This window comes from Ictalurus punctatus, chromosome 7 (genome assembly GCF_001660625.3).
Source record: "Ictalurus punctatus breed USDA103 chromosome 7, Coco_2.0, whole genome shotgun sequence".
Lineage (NCBI taxonomy): Eukaryota > Metazoa > Chordata > Actinopteri > Siluriformes > Ictaluridae > Ictalurus > Ictalurus punctatus.
This window is the reverse complement of record NC_030422.2, coordinates 2468926-2495194: the sequence shown is the minus strand read 5'-3', so window position 1 is coordinate 2495194 and position 26269 is coordinate 2468926. Positions and strand designations below refer to the sequence as shown.

Sequence of the window (26269 nt, the reverse complement as noted above, 5' to 3'; positions counted from 1 at the left end):
GGGCAGTGGAGTATGTGACTAATAAATTGTAAATTATTAACACTCCCAGTCTACTACCAATGTTCATGGAGTTGGTTGCCTTGCTACCAGTCTCAGACCACACGTGTCCTCTTGTTTTGTTCTTTAGTGTGACACGTGGCTGGGTTCAGACTACAAGACAAGTTGCTTATTACCATTTGATGAAGTCAATCACATGTGGACTGAGTCCATCCAAAATTATATTCACATATTTCCATCTAAATTATATTCACAATGATACTCTCGTTGTACATGCATTCATTTTTCTTTCATGAGGTGGAGACCCTAAGTGTACATTTAAAAGCAACAAAAGAGATAAAACAAGCAGATAGGTGATCATTTTATTTATTTATTTATTTTTATTTTTTTATCACACCTGCAAGGGTAACTCAGTTCCTATGTTTAAAAGCAAAGAGCATATTAGGAGCACACTTTATTACATTAATGAATCACATGACTGAGAAAATTCACAAATTGCTTACATAGCCTGTCACGTATCGGGAAACTCTGGACTCCACTTCACATCAGTCACTGCACTTCTCTAGTTGTCACATGACCACCTGCACCTGATTCATGTTTTGAGTAATAAGCACTCATGTGTATATATAGTCCTTGTCTGCACCATTAGCTTGTCTTTCGTTGTCTTAGACTCATGTTGTTTATGTCTCAGTGTTTTGTTTCATGCCACAGTGTTTTTTCAAGTTGTCTTAGTGTCTTTGTTTCATAGTACGTTTGCTTCAATAAAAGTCATTATCTGCACCTGCTTCTGGCTTGACCACGACTCGTGACATAGCCTTAATACAGTGGGTGGAAAAAAGAAGGTAGTCTAGTCATGCAGTTTGTCACAGAAACAGTGCAGAAAAATCATGAAATCATGAAAAATGTTAAAGAAAGATGAGGCAATATTAGCTATGCCAGCATCTCCAGTTCCATGCAAGTCTCATGGTTACTTTGACCTAACCTTGGTGCATCAACAATCAACATTTTTTTCCCCATTAGGTAAGTTTGATCTAATGAAGGGCTTGCATTGATGTTAACAGCCAGTAGGTGGCGAAATGAGCCATAGACGTGGAACTAGACTAGACCCATAGATTACTAGACTAGATCAAGAGAGGTGGAGCTAGACGTCCAGCTCCATCTATTTGGCTCTGCAGTGAGCAGTAGTGATGGGAAGTTCGGACCATTTTACTGACTCGGATCTTTGAATCTCCTTCAGCAAAATGAACAAATCTTTTTTCAAGTCATTTTTCATTTCAGCAGAATATAATTAAAATGTTACATGTTAAATTCACCAACACATCTAGTACTTATGTAAACGATCACATTTGGAATAAAAAATAAAAATATAGGCTGTTGCAGCCAAGGCCAAATTATGAGAAACAGAAATGATTAATTAATAGCTTAGCATTAGGTCTTCAGGCTATACAGTCTGTTTGTTCACCTCCCGATCCGAGTCGTTCTTTCTTTTGTCACGTCGCATTTCTCACGTCTGTTCCCCGGAAACAGAAATGATTAATTCAGCTCTCAAGTCTTCGGGTCAGAGTCGTTCGTTCACCACGTTACAGCTCCATGGGCTAAATGCAGTGTTCTCTGTTGCACGGGGAGCTGCTGTTATATAAAAGCTAGATGATAAAATAATGTAAACACCTGAGACTCAGACAGACGTTTCAGCTTCTATCACTCTGTACGGTCTGTTGTCCTCATCAGGGTCAGCTGTAAAATACACACTCATGAACACTTCAAATTAGACTCTTATTAAATGTCAGGGTTTAATTTTATGGCTGATGAACACTGTGAGGTCTTACTTCGAGCTCTGTAACATTTCACTGCCAGAATGATGGTCACCAGCACATACGGAGAGGCCGCTACTGCACTGCTGAGGAGCTTCAGTACCGACAGTGGAGCTTTTCCATCTGATAGAACAGGAGGGAAAAATACCATGGATAATAAAATAATTATAATCATACTAATAATAAATTATAATTAATCATATATAAAGCATAAAAGAACAGGCCATAGATCTAATACATACAAGTTTCATGAGTATTCAAATCAGAATCAGACCGACTTTTGGACAGTGCTGTATTGTTTAGCATGAACTGATAAGCTAGTTGATAACATTATTAACACTGCAAATACAAATATACTTAAATAATATACAGTTCTATAAAAATATAACTGCTATTTCTTTAAGTAATTAGTGATGATGCAGTGTAGACGTATGTAATAATATATAAAATCTGTTAAGAAGTGCCAACCTTTTTCACTCACCAGTAACATTTACCCAGAGTGCATCACTGTAGTGTGTGTAGTAGACTGGGTTTCCTCTACCAGCTCTGCACCTGTACTGACCCCCATCAGAGACTCAAACGGAGCTGATGTTGTAGTAGTCTGTTTCAGTCTCAGTCTCAGTGCTCTGTGTGGGTTTGATCCAGTAAAACTTCCATCCAGCAGACTGCAGCTTCAGTGTACAGGACAGAGTCACGGAGTTTCCTTTCAGTACAGCTCCTTCACGACTTGCTGTGAGTTCAGGTTTAGGTTTTTCTGCAGTTGGAGATGAAACACACAGTTCAGGATGTTAACTGCTCATGTTCTGCTGTCAGAGTGATTAACACACTAATCACTACTACAGACAAACACACTATTACTGATACACTGTAAAGACTCCTGTCATAGTGAAATTATTCATGAATATCTATCAAACTATTTTGTGGTATTTATGAAAGTAATTTAGTTTTTGTGAGAGTAGATTTAATGTGAAGTACATTGTTCTCTTATTCAAGAAAAAGTGTACAGACAAAATGTACTGCATTATGTTTGACTGTTATTTAAAACATCCTTCAATATAAAATGTTTGAACCAGCAGAATGCATTTTATTATTTCATTTTACACTTAATGCAGTAATAATAAAAGAAGAGGCATTTTGCCATTAATATTATTTATTATTGGATAGACCTGGGACATTTTCATGTTCAGCATTTTGCAGCACATTGAGTCAGCAAATAAATAAAAATCACATCTTTAGTCTTCATCGACTGCATTTCACATCATCATCTCAAAGTCCAACATCTTTACTGCATATCACACTTTGTATGCATATTGTGCAGCTCTAATCTACACAGTACTGAGTGCTGAGGTGAACCTGAGGTTAATGAGTACTGAGGAGATGATCACACTCACCTGATACAGTCAGTGTAACAGCATCACTGGTGTGTGAGGAGTGTGAGTCTCCTCTCTCTCTTCCTCTACAGGTGTATTTACCTGCATGAGATGTTTCAGCACTACTGATTCTGTACTCCTGTTCACTACTGACACCAGAACCATCTTTATTCCAGCTGTAGATCCAGTCAGAGTCCTCTTCATCCTGTATGTCACATCTGAGAGTGACAGTCTCTCCTCTGTACACCTGTTCATCAGGATTTATGGACACCACAGGTTTTGGGAGCGCTGTACAAAGATAGTAAAATATTTCCTGAAATAATTAGTATGCTTTTGATTGATTGGTTTTCATGAGTGTAGAGAGTTTAGAAGATTTTGGAGAAGAATGTAACATTACACATGTAAATGTTTTGGACAAGTTATAACCACTTGCACCAAAAAGTCCAGCGTCTTCAACAGATCCTGATTCTAATCATTCGGTATTGTGTTATATGTATTTATAGTAAAGTATTATTCAGATCTGTTTAATAAAATGAAAGGTGATTCATGACATCACATTTTATTCTGTATAATTCCATGTTTTGGTCATTGGTAAGGAAGCAGAGTGGAGCAAAAGAAAAAAAATCCTACAATTACTCGAGATCCTGATGTGATCTGGCTCCAGGTCTCTTATGTATGATTTCCAAAGTGATTAGTCAGCACTTATAGAGACGGAGCAGGTGATTTATTTACAGTGTAGCTTTAAGGCCTCTGGTATCAGACACACACTGTACATTCTTTCTATACTGATCATAATTTAATATTCTGTAGTGAGTGTTTCAGCACTAATGTCTGTGTTTCAGTTACAGTTATAAACACCATTATGAGTCTGATTAACATGAGTGCTGTGTAATTATAATTTCCATCTTTCTACTACCATGAGATTTATTATCCCTACATAACACTGATATCTGATAGTCTGTATCTCTTATAACAGAGATTCTCTTCCTGATGAACACACACTCAGCGGTACTTTAACTTTTGCTCTACTGTTCATGAATGACAGGCTTTATAAATATCTAAAATATAATAAGAAATCACTTAAAACATGCAGTGAGAGAGTAGAAAGCATGACGTACCTCTAACTGTAAGTGTAACTGGATCACTGAGCTCTGAGTCGTAGTTTCCTCTGCGTGCTTTACACTGATACACTGTTTCTCCTGCATTAGAGACTGTATCATGGAGTGTGTTGGTGTCTTCAGCTACTTGGACTCGATCTATGTACCAGAGAAAAGTCCATCCATTAGACAGCAGATTACAGTTCAGAGTAACTCTGTCTCCAGTGTAGACGTAGCGCTGAGGATTCACTCTCACAGTCGGTTTGGGTTTTTCTGCTGATATGAAATGATGATGATATTAAAGTTTTCCTCTTTACAACATAAACAAGAGTTTTATCATCTTAATCAGATTATTTGTGTCTAATAATGCATTTATATTCTCTCAATTCTGCCAAAAGCCATCTCACAGTCAGTGTGAGGGAAAAAAGGATATACACAGATTTTTTTATTTATCTTTAGCCAGTAAAGGCACTGAAACTGAATCACTAACATCCTCTGATGTGTAAATGTCTATATGAGTTACAGTTTACGTGAACATGATGTAGCTGCCGCTGAAAACATGTATGGGTCTTTTCTTTCTTTAAGCCTTTAAAGTATTTATTTGTTATGTTGTTGTTATTACAATAATGCAATGTAAATATTAATAATAATTTGCCTATGTGAGTTTTGTTTTACAAGGGTTGCAAAAATAGTGACACCTACAGGTTATACTAGTGAACTGCATTGAATTTAAGTTACTGTGGTCATGTGATTAGCCTAACTAATAGCAGTGCAAAAATGTGCATGCAGTTTTTGGTGCTACGCTGTACACGGAGTTAGATGCTAAAGAAGAGAATAATTAAACAGTAAAGCATTACAGCTACTCCTAGATTTCTGGTCGGAAGGCGCACACGGTATGTTGGTTTGTGATGTTGTGTGTTTCATGTTTGTATTGTAATGTAATAGTGCAATGATTCCTAAGGCCATTAATGCTAGTTTAATATGTGAGCAAGATGAATGAATACTCATGGACTCTTAAGAACATGCTTATGTACAATATGCTCATGTGAGAATGTGTTCTGTACTTTATTTCAGTTTTTCACGGTGTTTGACGGTGATTGATGCGCTTAAGTTGTGAAAGAATGCAATAAAAGAAACGACAAACATCAGTTGAAGCATACGTTTTAATCTGACCAGAAGAATAAGTTTGGGAGCAGCTACACAAGGACAGATAATGTACTCTGCATGGTTCTGTAGCAGCTAAACCCATACAATGATAGCTTAGTTAGCTTAGCTTGACACCAAACTAGCCTAGTCTCGTGTTAGCCAAAAAGTTTTATATTTTATGGTCTGGTAGTCCTGCAAACAATGAAAACACCTGAGGCAAGTTTTATGATAAATCCAACTTTTTATCTGATCAAGTCATACATTTGCAGGTAAATTACCACAGCCTTCAATAAAAAATAGGCTACTAGCTGAGTTGAGGTAAAGTTCTCCAGTTCTCCAGCTCAACGTTCTCAAGTTTTACTACCTGTACCACTGAGTTGGGAATTGTGAGTCATATCAAGTAGGTCCAGCAGCAAGGTTTTTACAAACAGATTATGAAAGTTTATGCAGACACTTTGAGTAGTTTTCAATTCTCATTTTATGGGGACATGAACAAAACATCATGGGAGCCTTAAGAGAACATTAGGGGAACATACTGCAAACCTATCTTTCCAAACCACATCTTTCTATTTCCATAAAGAAAACGTTGCTGGTTAACAAAAAACAAACCTTAAAAATGTATGTTCTGGGAACCAAACATTGTTAGCTGGGTATACCTGATATCATATAATCACCTGATTATACCCCTTTCCATGTATATACTGCCCCCCAGGGGTGACAGCCTCAAAATACATGCATTACACATACATTTACAAGTGCATCTAAAAAAAAATGTACATTGTGGAAAAATGTATTTTTGCCATAATTTAATATGTATATTTTATATTCATTACACATAAAGTTAAATATTTCAAGCCTTTTTTTTGTTGTTTTAATCTCGATGATTTTGGATTACAGCTCACGGAAATAAAAAATCTCAAAATATTAGAATAATGTTAATACATTATACGTTAAACGTTAATTAGAATAACTTATAATACAATAATCAAAGAAACCTGGGCTTCCAGAACACCTCAGCAGTGCCGCAGGCTGATCGCCTCCATGCCACGGCACATTGATACAGTAATTTGTGCTAAAGGATTAAAGCTCTGACCGTGTATTGAGTGCATAAATGAACATACCTTTCAGATGCTCGAATTTCTGTATTATAATTTTTTTTTCTAATATTCTAAGATACTGGATTTTTGATTCGTATTCGCCGTATTCATTGAGATTTAAAGAAAAAAAGGCTTGAAATATTTCACTTTGTGTAATGAATCTAGAAAATATGAAAGCATCACTTTTTGAATTAAATTATGGAAAAAAAAAAACTTTTCTACCATATTCATTTTTTTTTTAGATACACCTGTGTCTACAATGCCTCCTACACACCGACCCCATAATTGCTGGTGTGCAACTACAATCCATTAAATTATCAAAGGAGCCGGAATATGTATGTGTATGTCCACTTTAGAGATCAATCCTCAGTGTCTTCTAAAAACAGGTAGATTTTAATCACAGGTCTGTCCAGTAATCCTGTTTTAGTTTTGAGTTGTGCAGTTCGTACTAGTCCTCTACTCTCAGGATATGTTTGAGTTATTTCATCAATTAGCCAAGATCTCCATGGAGCTGCTGGATCCATGATGATCACAATATCACCAACAGCAAAGCTTCTGTGTGGTTTCGTCCACTTCTGATATTCCTGGAGCAGTGGAAGGAATTCTCTGACCCACCTTTTCCAAAAAGATCAGACAAGTATTGGACTTGTCGCTCTTTACGTGTTTATGTACCGATCACTGTCTTTAAAAAGCCTTGGTGGAAGAGGTGGTTTTGATCTCAGCTATAAAATGTGATTGGGCGTAAGAGCTTCCAAGTTGTTTAAATCATCAGAAGCTTTGTGATGGGGAGGTCATTAAGAATAGCTTCAATTTCACAAAGGATGGTGTGAAAATTCTCATCATCCAACGATTGTTGTTGGAGAGTGGAGTACAGGACCTTCTTTACCAGTGTTGGCTCGAATTTAGCCTATTACCCAAAAACATTTAAAACTCAACTTAGAAGCCAATACTCACATCTACCTCTGAGCCCAGTGGGAGATAGAAAAAACACACCAGCCGTGAGTGAGAAGAAGCAAGGGTCGAGCTTTATTGTTCCATTCCACCACACGAGATCCACACCGATGAGAATTCTCAAAAGTGATCCCAATACCCTGAGCTTAAGCTCCAGTATTTATACTGTATTTACACACTAGATAACCCATAGGTTTCCAGAAAAGGCCTATTTCACTTACCCATAGAATTGAAACCAGGGGTTTTACTTTACACATAAAATCAGAACCCAGGCATTTCCAACAACCCAGGACACAAAAACCCAGAGTTTCTATTTACCTAGGTTTTCAAAAACCAGGATTCCCATTTACCTAGGTTTTCAAAAACCAGGGTTCTCTTTTACCTAGGTTTTCAAAAACCAGGATTCTCATCTCCCTAGGTTAAAAAAATGACGTAAGCAAGACGACTAAACAACCGGGAGGGACCTTGGTCTTATCGTTATCTCGAGGGGGGGCAGCCACCCTTATAACTGGCTTTCTTCATGGTTCTCTAAAAATTAAGGCTTTCCTTGCGAGACGAGAATCTTCACCATCTGAATCATGAGTAAGTTATATTTTCCTTTTTTTCCTGTATTTCTCGTTTATAATTTATTTTCATATTTGCACTATATTTCTTAGTTTATATATATTTATACTACTTGAAAAGCGGTTTACTGTACTTCCAACTTCTTAAATATCATTACAGTTCTACTGTCCTGCATATCCTACAATTCTGCTTTTTATAGAGTTTCTCTATTACTATAAGATTCTATTAAAGTTATTCATGTGTGTGTATGAGGAAGAGAGTGTGTGTGTATGTATGTTTTTAGCACTCCTCAGCTCGTAAACTTCTTTTTGACTTTTTTACTATTACTGCTCTTAAATTGCTCGTAATTCCAATCCGCCTAATCCCGCTTCTATGTGTCTAGGTGCCGGTGCCCGTCGTCAGTCCCCTCTCTCTCCGTTACTGGACCTGGATCAGGGTTTGGACCTGGATCTGGACACTCATTACCAGCTTGTGCATCTCACTGCTGATATCATGATGCTGATGGATGATGGAGAAGACAACATCATCCTCGGATTGGAAGCTAGAGGGGGGTTCTGGTTCTGACTGTGTAGAGGCGTCAACACGCACGTTCGTGGGGCAGATTCTGTACCGAAGAAGAGGGGGGAATCCCGGGTCTCTATTCTTAGGGGGGTGCTGCGAAGATAGTTAAGTAGCATCATGATATCAGCTGTGAGATGCATAAGCTGGTAATGAGTGTCCAGATCCAGATCCAGATCCAGGTCCAGTAACGGAGAGAGAGGGGACTGACGACGGGCACCGGCACCTAGACATACAGAAGCGGTTTTAGTCAGAGGTGGATAGAGTGGTGAAACACTTTAAAGATCTTTATGGGTTGTTAGTCAAAAAGTCGAAAGAAGTGTACGAGCTGAGGAGTGCTAAAAACACACACACACACACACACACACTCGTACAGTCAAGGGCGGGCAAGTAGACACAACATACATACACACACACACTCTCTTCCTCATACACACACATGAATAACTTTAATAGAATCTTATAGTAATAGAGAAACTCTATAAAAAGCAGAATTGTAGGATATGCAGGACAGTAGAACTGTAATGATATTTAAGAAGTTGGAAGTACAGTAAACCGCTTTTCAAGTAGTATAAATATATATAAACTAAGAAATATAGTGCAAATATGAAAATAAATTATAGACGAGAAATACAGGAAAAATAGAAAAATATAACTTACTCATGATTCAGATGGTGAAGATTCTCGTCTCGCAAGGAAAGCCTTAATTTTTAGAGAACCATGAAGAGAGCCAGTTATAAGGGTGGCTGGGTCAAACTGCCCCCCCCCCCCCCCCCACCCCCCCCCCCCCCCCCCCCCCCGAGATAACGATAAGACCAAGGTCCCTCCAGGGTGTTTAGTCGTCTTGTCTACGTCATTTTATTTCCCTAGGTAATTGAGAATCCTGGTTTCTGACCACCTAAGGTAAATGAGAATACTGGTTTCTGATTCTCTGTGTAATTCAAAACTCTGGGTTTTTATTTTCTGGGTTATTAGAAATGCCTGGGTTCTGATTCTATGTGTAAGTGAAATAGGCCTTTTCTGGAAACATATGGGTTATCTAGTGTGTAAATACAGTATAAATACTGGAGCTTAAGCTCAGGGTATTGGGATCACTTCTGAGAATTCTCATCGGAGTGGATCTCGTGTGGTGGATTGGAATAATAAAGCTGGACCCTTGCTTCTTCTCACTCACGGCTGGTGTATTTTTTCTATCTCCAACTGGGCTCAGAGGTAGATGTGAGTATTGGCTTCTAAGTTGAGTTTTAAATGTTTTTGGGTAATAGGCTAAATTTGAGCCAACACCAGCATGACCTAGTTTTTATGAACATGTGGCCACATGAATTTGGATACATGGTGTTCCTTTGACAAGATAACAGGACGTTTCATCTCTTCTGGCATCGCTGCTCTACTAAGTCCTCCACCAACTTTGAGCACACCATCCATCAACACTGGATGAAGGTTATGAATATCACAGCTGCTCTTTACTCCAGATCTTCCAGATCAGATGTAGTGATGTGATGCTGAAATTACTAAATATTGGTGTGAGGAAGAGATTAACACACACACACACACACACACACACACACACACCTGACACAGTGAGTGTAACAGTGTTGCTGGTCTCTGAGGTCTGAGAGTCGCTTCTTCTCCGTCCGCTGCAGGTGTATTTAGCGCTGAGAGACTCTACAGGAGTGAATGAATATTTCCTGTTCTCAGTGTAGAAGGATATTTGGACACCATCTTTATACCAGTTGTACATCCACTCAGTGTCTGCATGTCCTCGTATTTCACATGTGAAAGTGACTTCCTGTCCACTGAATATCTGTCCATCAGGCTGCAGAGTCAGAATGGCTTTTGGTCTCTCTGTACAGTTACAACAAATACATCAAATCAGTCAAACACACCCTTCTCTGACCATCTGATATTTAATCAGTGTGTTTTGTAATGATTATGTGCATCAGTGCATGTTACAGGAGTGTAAGATCAGACATGTACCTATCACTGAGAGAGTCACTTCATTACTCCATGGCGTTGACCGTCGATAAATAGACCCGTAACAGCTGTATTTGTGACTCTGATCTACATTTATAGTGTAGTAATTTTCAGCAGAACTGTGACTATAACCACCATCTTTGTACCAGTAGTACGGTCCACTCCATCCTGAAATCCTACATGTGAGTGTAACCGTCTCTCCTCTGAATATTTGAGGTGAATTCGGTTCCACAGACAGAACTGGTTTAAACACTGCTGGAAAAGTCAAAAAGCAAACACACACTGTCAATGTAAACAACTTACATTCTGCATGACAATGTACAAACAATCTTCTCCACCTTAATACAAATCCAACATGTACACAACATAGGCAATAAAATATGTATAAATCACCTTGAGCTTGTCCGACTCGGATAAGTGAAATAAGCACTAAAAAGGGAAGAGGAACAGAGAATATGATGTAACGCTGACTTGTTTCTTTTCTTTAAGAAGGCAAATAAGAACAATGTCATATACTGCAACAAAATCTGTATTTAGTTTAACTTCAGCTATAAGAAATGCAATATATCGACCTGTTTCAGTAATGAATGGAGTTTAGAAAAAGCTATTTTCTCTCAGGTCACTATGCTGCTCATTACTGTCTCATGTTTAATCTGATCCACATCTGCTAATCTGAAGCTGGATTACACACTTCCTTCGCTGTGTATCACATGAGAAAGGCGCTCCTGTGCACTAGAGCTGTGGTGTAATACATACAGCCTGCAGGATGATGTCATATATCAGGAAAAACCTGAGCTCAGTAGCACATACAGGATAATGAACACACACAGGTTAATGAACACACACAGGTTAATGAACACACACAGGTTAATGAACACACACAGGATAATGAACACACACAGGATAATGAACACACACAGGTTAATGAACACACACAGGATAATGAACACACACAGGTTAATGAACACACACTGGTTAATGAACACACAGGTTAATGAACACACACTAGTTAATGAACACACACAGGCTAATGAACACACACAGGCTAATGAACACACACAGTTTAGGATGATTAATGTAAATTGTTATTTTGTCTTCTGGGAAACATGCAAGTATCTTATTTAGCATCTGAAGGGCAGTACTAAATGGAAAAAATAAGATCTTTAAATAAATAAACAATTTAAACTGATCACCCTGTTCAAAAGTTTACACCCCCCTGAATCTTAATGTATCGTGTCACCTTCTCGAGCATCAGTGAGTGTTTTGCACCTTATGTAATAGCTGTGTACGAGTCCCTCAGTCGTCCTCAGTGTGAAAAGACAGATCTGAACATCATATAGCCTGTGTTGGAAAGGGCTAAAATATGCAGAAGGTGCTGGAAAAGCAAAGAATGTGCAGGACCTGGAGGATTTTTCTGAAGAACAGGGGGCAGTTTAACTGCTCAGGGGTTAGTGTTAAGGTTAGAACATCCAGTACATAGTATATCTAATCTAATGTCATTACACCACAGGCTGCAGTGAGGACACATCCAATTAACAGCAATCCATATAAACTATGCTGAAAACAGCAGGCCAAGTTATTTTTATTGCTGCAGACTGAAGACATTTGGGTTTGAGATCAAAAGATGAAAAGGAGAAGAGAGGTTAGAATTTCAGCTTCTGTTTCCTGGTATTTATATGTAGATGTGTTAAATGACATAGTGTGGAACAATTCCTTGTCCACTATACAGTACAGATATAACACGAGTTAAGAATTTTTGGCAAAAATATACTCACGCTACTTCAGCCGAGTCCTCATTCAGGTTCAAAATATCACACAGAATCAGTGAGTGAAAAGCAAAGGTCCAATTTTATTCAGCCCAATACATGAGATCCAAACCATTTGAGACATCCCAAAGAGTGATCTAACTAGCATGGAGCGGGGCTCCCCCTTTTATACAATTTTCTATGAGCCTCCACCCCCTTGTTTCTATTTCCCAATACCAATATGTCTGGCAATTTTTACCTCCCGTTCCCCTTATGTCCGTATTTGTACAGGTTCTAATGACCCTTATGTTTCATCAGTGCCCCGTCTCAACAACTCTTATAATCGTATTTTATCTATTTCCCTAACCCCTTGGGTTCCTGTTTTAGCCTTTTCTCAAGCCCCTTAGGTTCGACCCAGCCTGGTTTGGGTTTTTTAAAACCGTACTTCCTGTTTTGTTCATCACTTGGCTTCTGGTCGTTGGACAAAGAGGGTCTCTGTTACTTTATTTTTGGATATTTTTCCCACTAATTTGAACATGGGTGAGTGTTTTAGATTATTTACTCTTGTCTGTGACTGTTCATGTTTTACTGCTCTTTTATACGTCTTTTTCCCTCTCCTTCTGTGTGTGTGTGTGTGTGTGTGTGTGTGTGTGTATGTATAGATCTATAGATAGCTCTCTGCTTTTGCCTCATTCCTTTCCTTTCTTGGTGGCCCATTTGCAACTTAGTGGTGCATGTTATTTTGGCTACCTGTGACCAGGTGCATATGGTGAATGCCCCCCTTTTCATACCTGTTGGTATGCAGCTCACAACGCGGGACTTGGTTTCCTATTCGCTGCCCTGGAGAGACTGGAGGGCTTTGATCTCAACACTAGATACCAGCTGTCTCACATATTTGCAGACCTCGCTCTTTTGGTTGACGTCCTACGCACTCCATCTATAACGTCTAACGTCCTGTGGTTATTTTCTTACTTTCCTTATTCAATATACTAAATTATTTGCAACATTCCCTCCTCTGAGGCTTTTGGGGAAGCCTCACCTCATAGTTCAAAGGATACCTATGTATGAATTGGCTTTGGGGCACCTTTCGTCCATCTTGGGTTAGTTGCCGAAGGGTCAGTTTTACAAAGCCGTACTGCCCCTGTCCATACACCTCCTCCTCCCCTGAATCACTATCCTCACTATCTGAATCTCTTGCATTTATTACTTCCACACTACAGTTATCGAGATAGGTTTTTAATAGGTCTTGATGTGCCTGAGACTTTCTAGTGCAATGTGGTGTGAGGCTTCATAGTAAATAGGCAACTAGAGAATCGGTGATAATACGCCCCTTCTCCGTTGCCCTGTCATCAGGTATACGTAGCTCGTCATGCTTTTCCTCATTTTTAGTATGCTCGGTAATCACTACTAAATACGGATTATTCTACTACACTTCCTTCTACTACACTTGCCAACATGCTTACTGATTATATAAGGTTGCTGAGAACTACCACTACTGTTACAAGGGTTACATTCATATACAAAGTGAGAAACGTATTTCCCTAGTTTTGTCAGCAAGGTTCTTGTGACCTACAGCCTTGTATCCTTCGTGTCTCGTTTTAGTATCTCATATTCTTCTGCGTGCTGCGTGTATTCAGGGGTGGGCCAAAAAACGTTACACAAGGAAAAATTCCCACCCTGCCAGCCTTTGTTAGTGCTCGACAGTGTTTATGACCAAACGAGTGCCTGAATACACTGGTTACTGTCCTTACTGTCCTCAGGGTCTATTGTTTAGCTCTTCTTATATACTGATGGTCTGATGGTCTTCAACCCAGGTGCTTTATGCACCGTTGAGGGCCACCCTTAGGGAGAGGTTAGGCTAGCACTTACACCTAGGGCATGGCTCATCCCATCTTCTTCTGATTCTTTCTGTAGTGCTTGATATTTTATGGAAGGGTCCGATGGATTTATCAGTGGTCCTTTTCTCAATCAGGTTTCTTATAGTTGATCAATTCTTTGGATATTTATGTACAAACACAGCCTTTCGTACTTTTTGGTTCTGCACAGACCATTGTCGTACTGTCACTGTTATGTATCCCCACAGGTGTTAGTCCCCCTCGTCTACGCCCAAACCCTCCTCTGTGGGTTCAATCTGTACGATAGCTTGTTCCGGGGTAGTTTTCAATGATTCCAGGACGGTTTTGTGTTCTCGCACAGTACTGCCGGAGCTATGCAAGTAAAACGTGCAGGGTAACCGCAAAATTGAATGGAGTGCGCTGGAGTCAGGTTGTCCCGGGCTGGTATACCAAAATACAGTCATGATGTGAAATACCTGCTTTTTCTCGGATAGGTCTCTTCCGACCTCTACCTTGTATAGCAGGAACTGTATGCAATCACTGTCTTCTTATTCGTAATGTACTTGTAATCGTCCTACTGTGTCACTTGTAGTTGTCCTACACAACGTCTTCCGCCTCCCGTGTCTCGTTGTCGTTTTCAATGGTGGATGCTGCTTCATCTGCATTTGAAGTCACATCAGGAGCCGTACCAGTCGCAGCCAGATCAGTCACAATACTCGCAGCTGCATGTTCGTCCCTCGCTAGCTGTCGGAGGATTACTCTAATGAAGCCATAATTCCTTCGCTCATCCTTGTATTCAAAAGGGTCCCTTACAGTAACCACTTCTACACTACACTGATCAGGATAGGAGCTGAGGAGGGTTTGTAGACCTGGTGGGAGACGTGCTAGCGGTGTGCGCCCCGGGGCTTCATAGTAGATTGGCAGCTGGAGAATGGGCCTTATGGCCCCCTATGTCACGTCTACTTTGCGTCGGACCCATGTAGATGTACCTAGCCATAACTCTTAACCCTTAACTTCTCCTTTCAACTATATATATATGTTATTTCGAATCTAACTACCTTGATTATACGTTTGTTTGCCTACATCGATTATAAGTGTGATTAACTGAGTTCCCCTAATCATTTATTACTACTACTACTGCCGTTGCTAGGCTAAGTATGAGTGACCACTACAGTAACTACTTGATTGGATCTACACGTCCCTATCTTTTTCAGCTAGGCCTGTCAGCCCACAGTTTTGTATTTGTCGGGACCTGCAGAGTCTTGCTTCCAGGAGAGCCACGGCGGGAGGCGGAGACTAGACCCAAAGCCGGAGTTAGCCGCTTGCTCTGCTTGGAAGGCCTGTAGTTGACCCAGGACCTTGGAGAGAGCACCCTCAGAACCCGTGTGCAAAGGGATCGCAGCACAGCACTCGGGACCAATCATTGCACAGACACCCTCCTCAGGGGCACGCATCTGGTCCAGGACAAAACTGTTCTGAGCAGCCATAAGGGAGGTGGCATGGAGCTGATCACGGACCAGTCCGAAAGCACTCACCGAGTAGTTAATGAAGCGTTGCTCGTTGTACCACATGTAATTAATCCACGCCACGTTGCGGTTGATCTACACGGCCGGGAGCAAAATAAATGTTACACCACTGCCAACGGCCTCCATGGCTCTGTAGCGAGCAGGAACGCCAACGAGGGGTGCCCCCAAAGTCAAGATGGATGGTCTCATCAGTGGCCCAGTCAGAATAGCTCACTGCACCAGCGTCACGGACATACTGAGTCCACAGGGCCACATCGCAGCATGAACGGGACCGGCTGGATGACGGTTGGTCAGCCACCAACAAAACACGGGTCTTACTGTCCAGCCTAACCGGGGCGCAGCACCCCTGCCATTCCGCAGGCAAAGTCTGGCGTATACGTTGGCCCCCACAAAACCAGAAAACTTCTGCAAGGGGAACTGTACCAACACTAAGATCAGGTAGGGGAATTGTCACACTGGGGGTGCATGTGGATGAATCACAGACAGTGAGGGTCTCAGTTTGCAAATCATTAGCGAACAGGGAGACATTACATCGGGCAGACACGTTTCCCACAGGATACATGCCAACAGAGGAGCAGAGGCAAATGGGAAAGAACAAGGGCAGAGACGGTTGGACACGGACAAAAGTCAACACTTGAGTGGAAACAGGGTGAAACAGGCATGAGGAGCTTGCATTGTACATACACGATGGGCCAAAGTCAGCAGAAAGGACTCCAAGAAGGCACACAGTAGGACACAAAAAATCAACAGAATAGGGGGTGGTGAGGCATTCCGTGAGGTTCCCCATAGGCAGCATAAAATGGGGGGTGAGGCTACGATCATGAAATACGAGACACGAGCGATCCGTCACAGATCGAGCAGTATGGACCATCCATGCCAGATACATGTCACTCTGCTCCTCCGTAAGCGAGGTGTTATCGGTGGAGATTGAATAGCGTTGTAATTTCATTAATTTATGTGCGATAGGAGTTGACATTGGGGCAATGAGGAGGGGGTGGAGAGCCCGGGATGCGAAAGGTGAACCTGTACTATCATGGTAAGAACACGCTGTAGTCGAGCAAAGGAACGGTAGCCACAGGGGGCCAATAGTGGGCAGCTCAAAGAAGCACCTACTCATCCGTGCCATACCAGTAATTCTAAGATGTCCCACGCGAATCTCCGCTGATCAAGCTCGGGAGAAAGTGAATGAGGCCAAATGGGGACTTCTGCCAATCAGGGACTCTTCATCGGCAAGTTTAAGGAGAGCTAACGCGCACATCGAGCTATGTGAACCCACATTTAAGCCAGGGACAGTACAGGATCGAACATGCCTAATACAGGGATAGGGGGCTGTGCGGGAAGTAGCAACCAATCGTGGGTGAATTATATAGGAATCCAGGGCATTATTGAAGGTATGAATAGTCCTTCTAAACATCAGGTCGTAGAAAAAGAAAAAGAATGATATTAGCCCTGCTGCAAAAATCACCCTACCTCCATATGCGCTACTATTCTGCGGAGCTCGTGCCACCAGTCCCCTTCGGAACTGGTGGTAGGGGAGTGTGCAAGGATTCATGTGGAGACTGAAGCTCAGGAGTAAGCCCAGGTAAGCTCAACTGTGCTTCAAGGGACTGCAGCATATCCAAGTCAATTAGGCTCAGAGGCAAAGCGGGGTCGTCAACGTCCTGACAGAGAGTGGCAAGCGTAGACAGAAAATCCTCCTCCGGTGGGGTTACAAATTCCTGCGGGCTGGTAGCTACGACACCCGTCTCTTCTACTCGGGGCGAGAGAACAAGGTCCATATCATAGTAAGGAGTGGAGAGAAGCAGAGGGGCTAGCCGTTTGGGCTACTGGCATCAGACTGAGACAGTTTATCTAGTTTTTCCACAGCCCGCCGCTTAGTCTGGGCTTGAGTGCTGTAGGCAGGGTTCAGGGATGCCTGTCACTATCGGTGAACACCACTGTCTCAGTGGGCTGCCTTGTACTGACTAGGCCTGAGGTCGACGGTTGTTCGTCGGTAGTGTCTTGCAGTAGCGGTCCCTTACCTGGTTCGGCGCAGCTGCAGTGGTTCAAGTGATACCAGTAATTCCTCCCCTGAACTTTCACAGCCGCAGGGGTTGCAGCGACCACGGTGAAGGGTCCTTCCCGGCGTCCCGCGTGGGGGCTCTTCCTCTTGAAGATATGAATGTATACCTGGTCCCCGGGTGCCACTAGACGCACGTCCTCCCGTACCTCGTTCTCTCCATGGACTGCCTCACGAACCTGTGAATACAAATGTCTATGGATTTGGGTGAGGGTTCGCACATAATCCTGCATTTCGTCCTCCAATTGTGCCAAAGACGGCCCTGTGTATGGACCTCGGGTGAACACTATGGCCATTGGGCGCCCAGTAAGCATTTCATGAGGAGTCAAGTGCGTCATACGATTGGTCTGTGAACGCATCTTCATCAATGCCATTGGTAAGGCTTGGACCCAGTTTAGGCGAAAGCTCTCGCATATTTTTGCCAGTTTACATAGTAGGGTACCGTTCTCCTGTTCCACCATGCCCTGGGATTGAGGATGATATACACAACCTAGCTTATGATCTGGGGCTATACACAACCCTTCTATGCTGTGCCACAATCCAGTACCCGCCTCTTTGTTCACCCCCTGTTTTATCCACATCGATATTTCAGCCACCCCTGCGGTGTTCTGCAGCTCCACTAAGTGGGCCACATTGTCTTCCTGTGAATGCCGCAGCTGACTCTCCTCGGGCTGAGTTAGGGCCATCATCTGCGCAGGCTCTACGGCAGCTTTCTTTGCTGCCTCATCCGCCAGTGCGTTCCCTTTAGTGATAAAGGAATCATCAGTCTTATGTGCCCTGTATTTCACTACAGCTAATTTTTTGGGCAATGTCATAGGATATAGTAAATCTGAAATCGCTTCCCCGTGGGTCACGGCAGACCCATCTGCCCGCTGGAATCCCCTTTGAGCCCAGATTGGTCCAAACACATGGCAGACTCCATGAGCATAGGCCGAGTCCGTATACACAGTGCAACTATCATTACGGCCCAACTTACATGCAGCTGTCAACGCCCGTAGTTCAGCTAGCTGGGCCGAGCAGGGTTGGGGAAGGGGAACACTCATCACCACCTCAAACGTCGCCGGGTTTCGTCGTGCTTCTACTACTGCCAACCCAGCCTTATTGCCCATATCGGTACGATAACAGGAACTGTCCACAAAATACGTATGCTTAGCATTATCAATAGGGCAGTTCTCCAAATCCGAACGCACTTTCAAAAATTTCTCTGATTCCGCTACGCACTCATGGGGTACACCATCTATCGGGGTTACCAGTTTATCGGCCGGATTCACCGTGGTGCACCGTTCTATAGTGAGCTCTGGGGCTGACAGAATGGAGTCATACCCTGTTCGACAGGAGTTCGTTAGGAGCGCATGCAGTGCATGGGTCGTATATAATGTAACTGGGTGACCCATGGTGATTGAGGACGCTTTGTGATATGCAAATGTGGCCGCTACCAAAGAACGATAACAGAGTGGCATCCTCTTTTCTATGCTATCGAGAGCCATGCTATAATAGACGATGGCCTGTTTCCCCATGCCTTGTCACTGTCGAGTTAAGACGGCCGACGCGTACCCCTTTTTTTCGGATATATAGAGGTGAAATAGTTTGCTATAGTCTGGGTTAGCCAATGCAGGAGCAGTCATTAAGGCCGTTTTAATATCTGCGAGTGCGGCTAGAGCTTCAAGAGTCCAGACAAGGGGGGGATTTGGCTGTGATGGGTCTGCTGCCTTAATCATGTCCCGTAATGGTTGAACCCTTAGCGCGAACTATACTATTTCTGCTAGGGCAACCTTGCATTCTCTTTTACCCTAATCCGAGCTAGGTCGGCGTATTTAACAAGCCCTACGTCGGTCGGATGTTTTGTCCATAGCTGTTCTGGAACAGTTTTCAGTATTTCCTCATTGTCCTGATCTTTTGCTGCCTTAACTGCCATTTGCAAACCACTTCGGTCCGTGCTCGTGCATATGCAGACACTAGTGGCCACGGCGGTGTCAACTGCCGTTATTGAGATTCACACAAACTTTCCATCAGGCGATTTGTGCAAAGATGGATTGGTAGCTGGTTTCCACTCTTTTACTTCTTTCGCCTGCCTTATCATTGGCCCTACATCTTCCGGTTCAAGGCCTTTGGTGACCATGAGTGTGACATGGGGCGCCGTCCCTTCCAGCTGATACCAGTTTGTGATTCCCTCTGGGAGCTTGATCATAGCCGCCATTCCCTGTGGGCTGCTTATTAAATCCATGGTTTTAATGTCTGTTACTTGTTCCTGTTCCATGTCTTCCCAAAGCTGAGCATATTCCTGGTCTCGTCCACCATCATCATATTTAATAGTGCAATGTAAAGGGGCCTCCACCTCTGTGCAATCGGGCCACATGTACTGTAACCATGGTTTCCATTCTGCATATCTCTGCCAGAGTTCCGAGTTAGATGGATCGGACATCTCCAACCAGTATACCATCCTCACATTACGGGCGGTGCTAGGTGGTTCGTGCAACAGTAGGTATTGTGTGGATATTGATTTAGGGAATGTCACCCAAATCCCAGTCACCTCGCACTGTATCTGAGCTCCCAGCTTACACAGGGCATCACGTCCCAGTAGGTTAACAGGCACTCCTGGCAAATATAACAGGGGTGCTTGTATTGTCACGCCATCCAGAGTTAGTTCTTGAGGCTCAGTGAATCGTAAGGTCTGTATTTTTCCTGAGAAGCCCATAGTTTGTATTGCCTTACAGGTGAGAGGGAGCTGTGAACCTTCTTTCCCTATGCTTGAATATGTAGCTCCAGTGTCGATCATAAAGGGCGCTCGCAAGGTGTTTCCGATCGTCACTGTAACAGTTGGCTCTTGTTCTGGGTGCAGTGTGGTGACGGACTGCATCAGCTCCCCCCCGGGCTTCTCTAGGCCTCCTCAACTCTGGCTGGGTCCCGGCTCCCCATAGGGGCCATACATGGGGCCACCTGGGGGTACTGGGGGTAGCGGTTGCCACTGAGGTGGCATTCCATAGCTCTCCGGCGCTCTCAGTCCAAGCACCTGACCTCTTCTTTCGGCCCTATCCACGTGGTCTCCCCAAGTTGGTCGTGGGACACGTGGACAATTTCTCCTGAAGTGGCTAGGGTCGCTGCATCCCCAACACCCTTCAGCTGCCATATTTGGTCTTTGCAGAACTCGACCCCGTCCGTATCCTTGTCCCCTCCCCCAGGCGGGTGGCGTCCCCGGGTACATGGGGGCCCTCATTTGATATATGTAATCCATCTGGGCGGCGTGCAACATAGTATTTATGTGTGGGACTTGCGGTTGTGGGTGGGCCTGGTATCCACTGGCCAGCAGCAAAGGGTCAGCTGCCGTTTGTGAATGGGGCACCATTAATGACGCTTGTTTAATGTGTTCCGTCCTCCATTCCTTCTCTTCCTGTTTAGTCCTGGTCAGTTCGCCGAGCTGTGCTTTACAGAGTTGGCTCATTAGGGTTTCAGTGGCATCTTTAGCTTCTTTTTTCAGCTTTCTGTGTTGCTCCACGTGATGGGTCACATGTGCCAGAAATGAAGCCCATTCCATTGCGTTGAGCCCCACCACTTCCTCTGTCTTCTGCTGCACTTCCCCAGGCAGAGCCTTCTTCAATAGCAGTTTGAACAGTCCCACACTTGCCACCGAATCATCCCATTTGGCACCCGTTTCATCCCTCCATTTGTCTTGAAACTCTTGTATGAAGGTTATCACGTTTTCTTCGTCTTTCAGTTTTATATTTTCGAGCTTCCCAGGGTCCATCTTAGCCAGAAACATGCTCCTCACTGCATCCCATATTTCAGTGGTGCCTCCAACGGGGGGTGGCCCTTGAGTCCTCTTCCTCACTGACGTCCTGTTCAACTTTTCCTTCATCATCTGTTTCAGTCCCCTCACTCTCAGTCCCTCCTTGTTCGTCCAGATCCATGTCTGAATTCACTTGCTTCATCTTCTGCTGGTGGTATATTAGGCTGTTTGAGTCCTTACTCAGGCTCTTCACATGTTTTCCTACTGTCTGGTTCAGTGCTCTTCTCGACCTCTGTGATTTTGATTCTCCCAATTTACCGTCCTCCAGCTGTCGAATCCTGCCCTCCGAAAGGCTTTCGCTCTCGACCGGGGTTCTATCCTCGTATCCGGCAGCTCCTTCTTCCATTTTGGTAGGTTCTCCATCCTCCCGCATGTGATGCCCCATTCTTTGGTATCCGCTGAATGTACCCTGAATGTCCACCTCGGTCCTCCAGTTCTTGCATCATGTAGAGCCTGGCAGGTGGGGGCACTTCTGACAGGTCTCACACAGGGCGGTACTGAGGGTTATATGGGGGCGGGGCCTCGGCCCGTTCTTTCTGAATGGCCTCTTATATCTTTTTTTCTAGGCTTGCTTCCCTTTCTTCTTTCTTCCGTACCACTGCCTCTGCTCGTTCTCTCTGCCGTCTATCCTTCTCCTTCTCCTCCTTCCCTGGGTTCACAAACCAGTCCACTATCTTCTCTGTCTTCACACCTTTCTCCCTCACTCTCAAGCCTTTTTTCTGTTCATTCCATACAGCTAATCTCTCTTTCATTATCTGGCATAGCTGTTCATATAGAGTACCTTCCTCGGGCCATTTCCACTCACCACTAGTCTTCTCACTCCATTTTTTACAATAATGCCTAATGGCTTTCTCATCTGTACAGAGTTTGCTTATCACCCTCTCTATCGGGCTCATCCCTTTCTTACATTCGACCATAACTCTACTGCAGGTCGTGTCTCACACCTCTCAGCCCTTAGAGTCTTTTGTACATGCCCCCCCCTAAAACCCTACGTTATCCCTCACAGCCAAATGTTTTCCTCCTACCTTGTCCTGTTGTTCCGGCCTGCTTAACCTATCTCGTACTCGTTTATCCCCTTCCGTCCGTACTCGGTCCAGCTTCCCTAGGGACTCACAAACACTCAGAGTACATACATATCAATGCACACAATTGTGGTCTCAGAGTATAAAGCACTTTCACAACAGCTCCGTATGTATGAAGCGTACAGTCATATAAATTAAATGCAACTTTCTCCGAAACTAATTTTCAAAGCTTATCCAACACACTTATCTCCTTAAATATGGAGCTCATGTTCAGAGCACTAATTAATACATTTTTCCCTGTCTCCAAAACTAAGTTTCAGAGCTTATCGCACATGCATGCATGCTCTCACACCACACTCGTATTATAAGCACACACATTTGTTATTACACATTCATACACCGGGCACGCTGGGTCCATTCCCTAAGTTGCGTGACACGGACCTGGGCCCAGGATTTATACCCCTCTCTATCCAGACCTGGACTCAATCCAGCGGTATTAGTGGTCCCCCACCAATGCAGCCGCCACCTCTAGTAGCCGGTATCTGGGGTTTGAGGCCTCATATCCACCTGCTTCCTATCCAGCCCTGGAATTTTTAACCAGTGGTCTTGCAGGACTTTCACTCACACAAGACATACAATTTCATTAAACAGTCTTATGAACCTTATTCATAGCCCTTACACAATTACAATCGGTTCACACTTCTCTTACATCTTCTCACTCACTCAAGGTTCTTTTGGAGACCAACTTTAGTCTTTCTTCCCACCCCGGGGGCTTCCCAATCGTAACAACAGACCACTAAGACAGAGCTTTGAAATAACAGGCATCTGCAATGCCTTCTTTCTACATGGCTTATCTGTTGCTTGGAGAGTAAAGTCCCATGGGAGAGATTACAGACATATAGATCTTAACCCAGTCTCATCTGGGGTGCCAAATGCTGGCCCAAATTTAGCCTATTACCCAAAGACACTTAAAATTCAACATAGAAGCAAATACTCACATCTGTGAACCCAGTTGGAGATAGAAAAAAAAGACACAAGCCGTGAGTGAGAAGAAGCAAGGGTCCAGATTTATTGATTCCGGCCCACCACACAAGATCCACACCGATGAGAATTCTCAGAAGCGATCTGACACCTGGAGCTCAAGCTCCAGTATTTATACTGTATTTACAGAGTAGATAACCAATATATCTTAGAAAGACTATGATATCAATACCAATAGGGTTAAAAAGAGCTCATCTACATTACCATGGTGTTTAAAAAGAGGCTTATCAAATTTACCATTATGTTTTGAACGAGGACTTTCTGACTACCATTAGGATTGAAAGTGGGAGCGAGACAAAACAATTTTAGAGAGACCTTGGTCTCACTTTTATCTCGCGGGGGCAGCTTGACTCAGCTACCCTTCTAAATTGCTCCTCATGGTTTCTCTTAAAATTAAGGCCGCCGTCTACACCACACCTGACCCTTCCTCGCGAGACAAGAATCTTCACCATCTGAATTATGAGTAAGTTTCTTTGACATTTTTCTGTATTTCTGGTTTATAATTTACTTTCATATTTGCTCAATAGCTCTATTTTATATATGGTTATACTGCTTGCAAATGGTTTACTGTACTCCCTACTTCATAATATCATTATATTATCCTTCTAATATCCTACATATCCTACTACTCTTTATATTACCCTTATAATATCTTAATACTCCTTTTTATTATTCTTATAAAGATATAATTTTATGTGTGTGTGTGTGTGTGTGTGTGTGTGTGTGTGTGAGAGAGAGAGAGAGAGAGAGAGAGAGAGAGAGAGAGAGAGGGAGACAGAGAGAGTGTGTGTGTGTGTGTGTTCATGTCATTTTTATCCACAACAAAACCTACAAATATAGTCATTTGTGTGAACGCATATTGCTGATTATTGCCTTTTATTCACTTAAGTTGATGATGTTTGTGGTCACAGTTTCATTCGCTGATCCTTCATATCAGATTCGACAGACCAATATTGAGTAGCGTACATCTTGGATAAGTTTCCTACATTAAAGTTTTACACCTACAGCACACATTACAGACATTGATAAACAAACATGGATATGTTCTATGTGTCTAAAGTATAAGGAAAGAATAAACTAGTCTTATAAACTCCACGATTTAGCTTCAACTTAGATAGAAAGGTTTTTCCATATTTTAATAAGAACGTATTTAATGTAACTAGTCATAAGCATATTTCCAGTACGTTTTGTTTGTTATTTAAAAAAAAAACAACAACTTACATTTCCCATCAGGCTCGTTCAAGTCATGTGCATAGTGTCAGCAACTCACTCATCTGAATCCTCTGCAAACTTCAACAGTTAGTTGAACCGGCTCATACGGTACTTTTTGAGTCGAATATAATGAAAAATCAACTCTGCCTGTAGGTTTGATTTGACCTAGTGTAGTCTCCAACTTGTTCATTTCGAACTGGGTCTCAGGCTCGTGGCAGACACACTGGATCGTCGTTATAGGCTACTATGTTGGTGTCGATGCATAAAGTGAAGCATCATTGAACAGCATCCATTAAGTCTAATGACAAATGTAATCACAAGTTCACAACTGGAAAACAAATATATTTAGGTTTAATAGGAATGTTGTAGAGTAAAATGCCTACTTCAAATTCTCAAGACCTTAGTTTGCACATATTTTTAAATAATTCAAAAATAACAGAAACAAAGATCTGTCAGTTTACAAATGTTTCATTCCACTACTGCCATTAACGTCACAGCACATAGCGGATCCTCAGTAATCCTCGGCAAACTTCGACAGTTAGATGAACCCGTTCATTCGGTTCTTTTTGAGTCGGACATGGTGCGGAGCGTGCTACTCCAGCTGTGTCTTCATCATCAAGCCAGAATTAAAGTTCGATTCAGTGAACCGGCTTGACTGATTACTTCTTGAAAACCAGCTCAAAAGAACGATTCTTTCAAGAACTGGCCATCACTACATGCGGGGGTTAGTTTGCTGGTTCATGTGGAGTTAGATGTGAGAGTAGAGTAGTGTTGTCAAAAGTAGCAATATTGAGAACTTTTTTGAAATAGCAATCCAGTCTAATTATAAAATTATTATTATATAATTAGTATTTTATTTATATATATATATATATATATATATATATATATATATATATATATATATATATATATATATATATATATATATATATATATATATATGTACTGTATATGCCCTGCGGTGGACTGGCACCCTGGGTGTACCCATCCTTGTGGAGTAAGCCGTAGAAGATGGATGGATGTATATATATACATATATATAGCGGATATTCATTTTTCTTTTCACCATTGTGTAAATATTATTTTTTTCTTTGTTTAGCCTGAGAATGTAAAATGATGGATCAGCAGTACAAAATCAGTTTAGCACCTCCTGTCTCTTTCTCACTGTTTAAATCACACTGCTGAGAAAAGCAGAACACCACAACCGCTTTAAAGCCCAGACCACACACACACACACACACACACACACACACACACACACACGTATATAAAGATGTCATTGATTTTGGGAAGACACTGTCACTGTCTGTCTATGAAGCTCTCTGGAACTACCTGTGCAGTAGTTTTAATCGCACCACCTTCCAACCAATCAGAATCCAGTATTGAGACTGAGAATTTTATAATACAACATGATCAACTTTGTATTCTGCTTACATGGGACTGCTCCAGAAGATATACTGTTGTATAATGATTAAAG

At 42.4% G+C, this 26269-nt stretch overlaps 1 protein-coding gene across 1 annotated transcript; it reads right to left on the bottom strand.

Moving 5' to 3' along the window:
- Positions 1-398: 398 nt before the first annotated feature.
- LOC108261267 (B-cell receptor CD22) lies at positions 399-21899 on the bottom strand. Its single transcript, XM_053681451.1, has 9 exons — positions 21557-21899; positions 18278-18472; positions 10959-10994; positions 10569-10820; positions 10164-10436; positions 4297-4548; positions 3200-3466; positions 1824-1931; positions 399-1731 (listed from the first exon to the last, which is right to left on the bottom strand). Exons 1-9 carry the CDS (start codon positions 21897-21899, stop codon positions 1673-1675), a joined length of 1785 nt encoding a protein of 594 aa, XP_053537426.1. The 3' UTR covers positions 399-1672.
- Positions 21900-26269: the final 4370 nt, after the last annotated feature.

Coding starts and splice junctions, on each gene's coding strand:
- LOC108261267 (XM_053681451.1), bottom strand. CDS start 21,899: ATGGGGCATCACATGCGGGAGGATGGAGAACCTACCAAAATGGAAGAA. Junction 10,995..18,277: donor GGGGGTGAACAAAGAGGCGG/GTACTGGATTGT, acceptor TTCCCTTTTTAG/TGCTTATTTCACTTATCCGA. Junction 1,932..3,199: donor TGTTACACTGACTGTATCAG/GTGAGTGTGATC, acceptor CTGTTCTATCAG/ATGGAAAAGCTCCACTGTCG.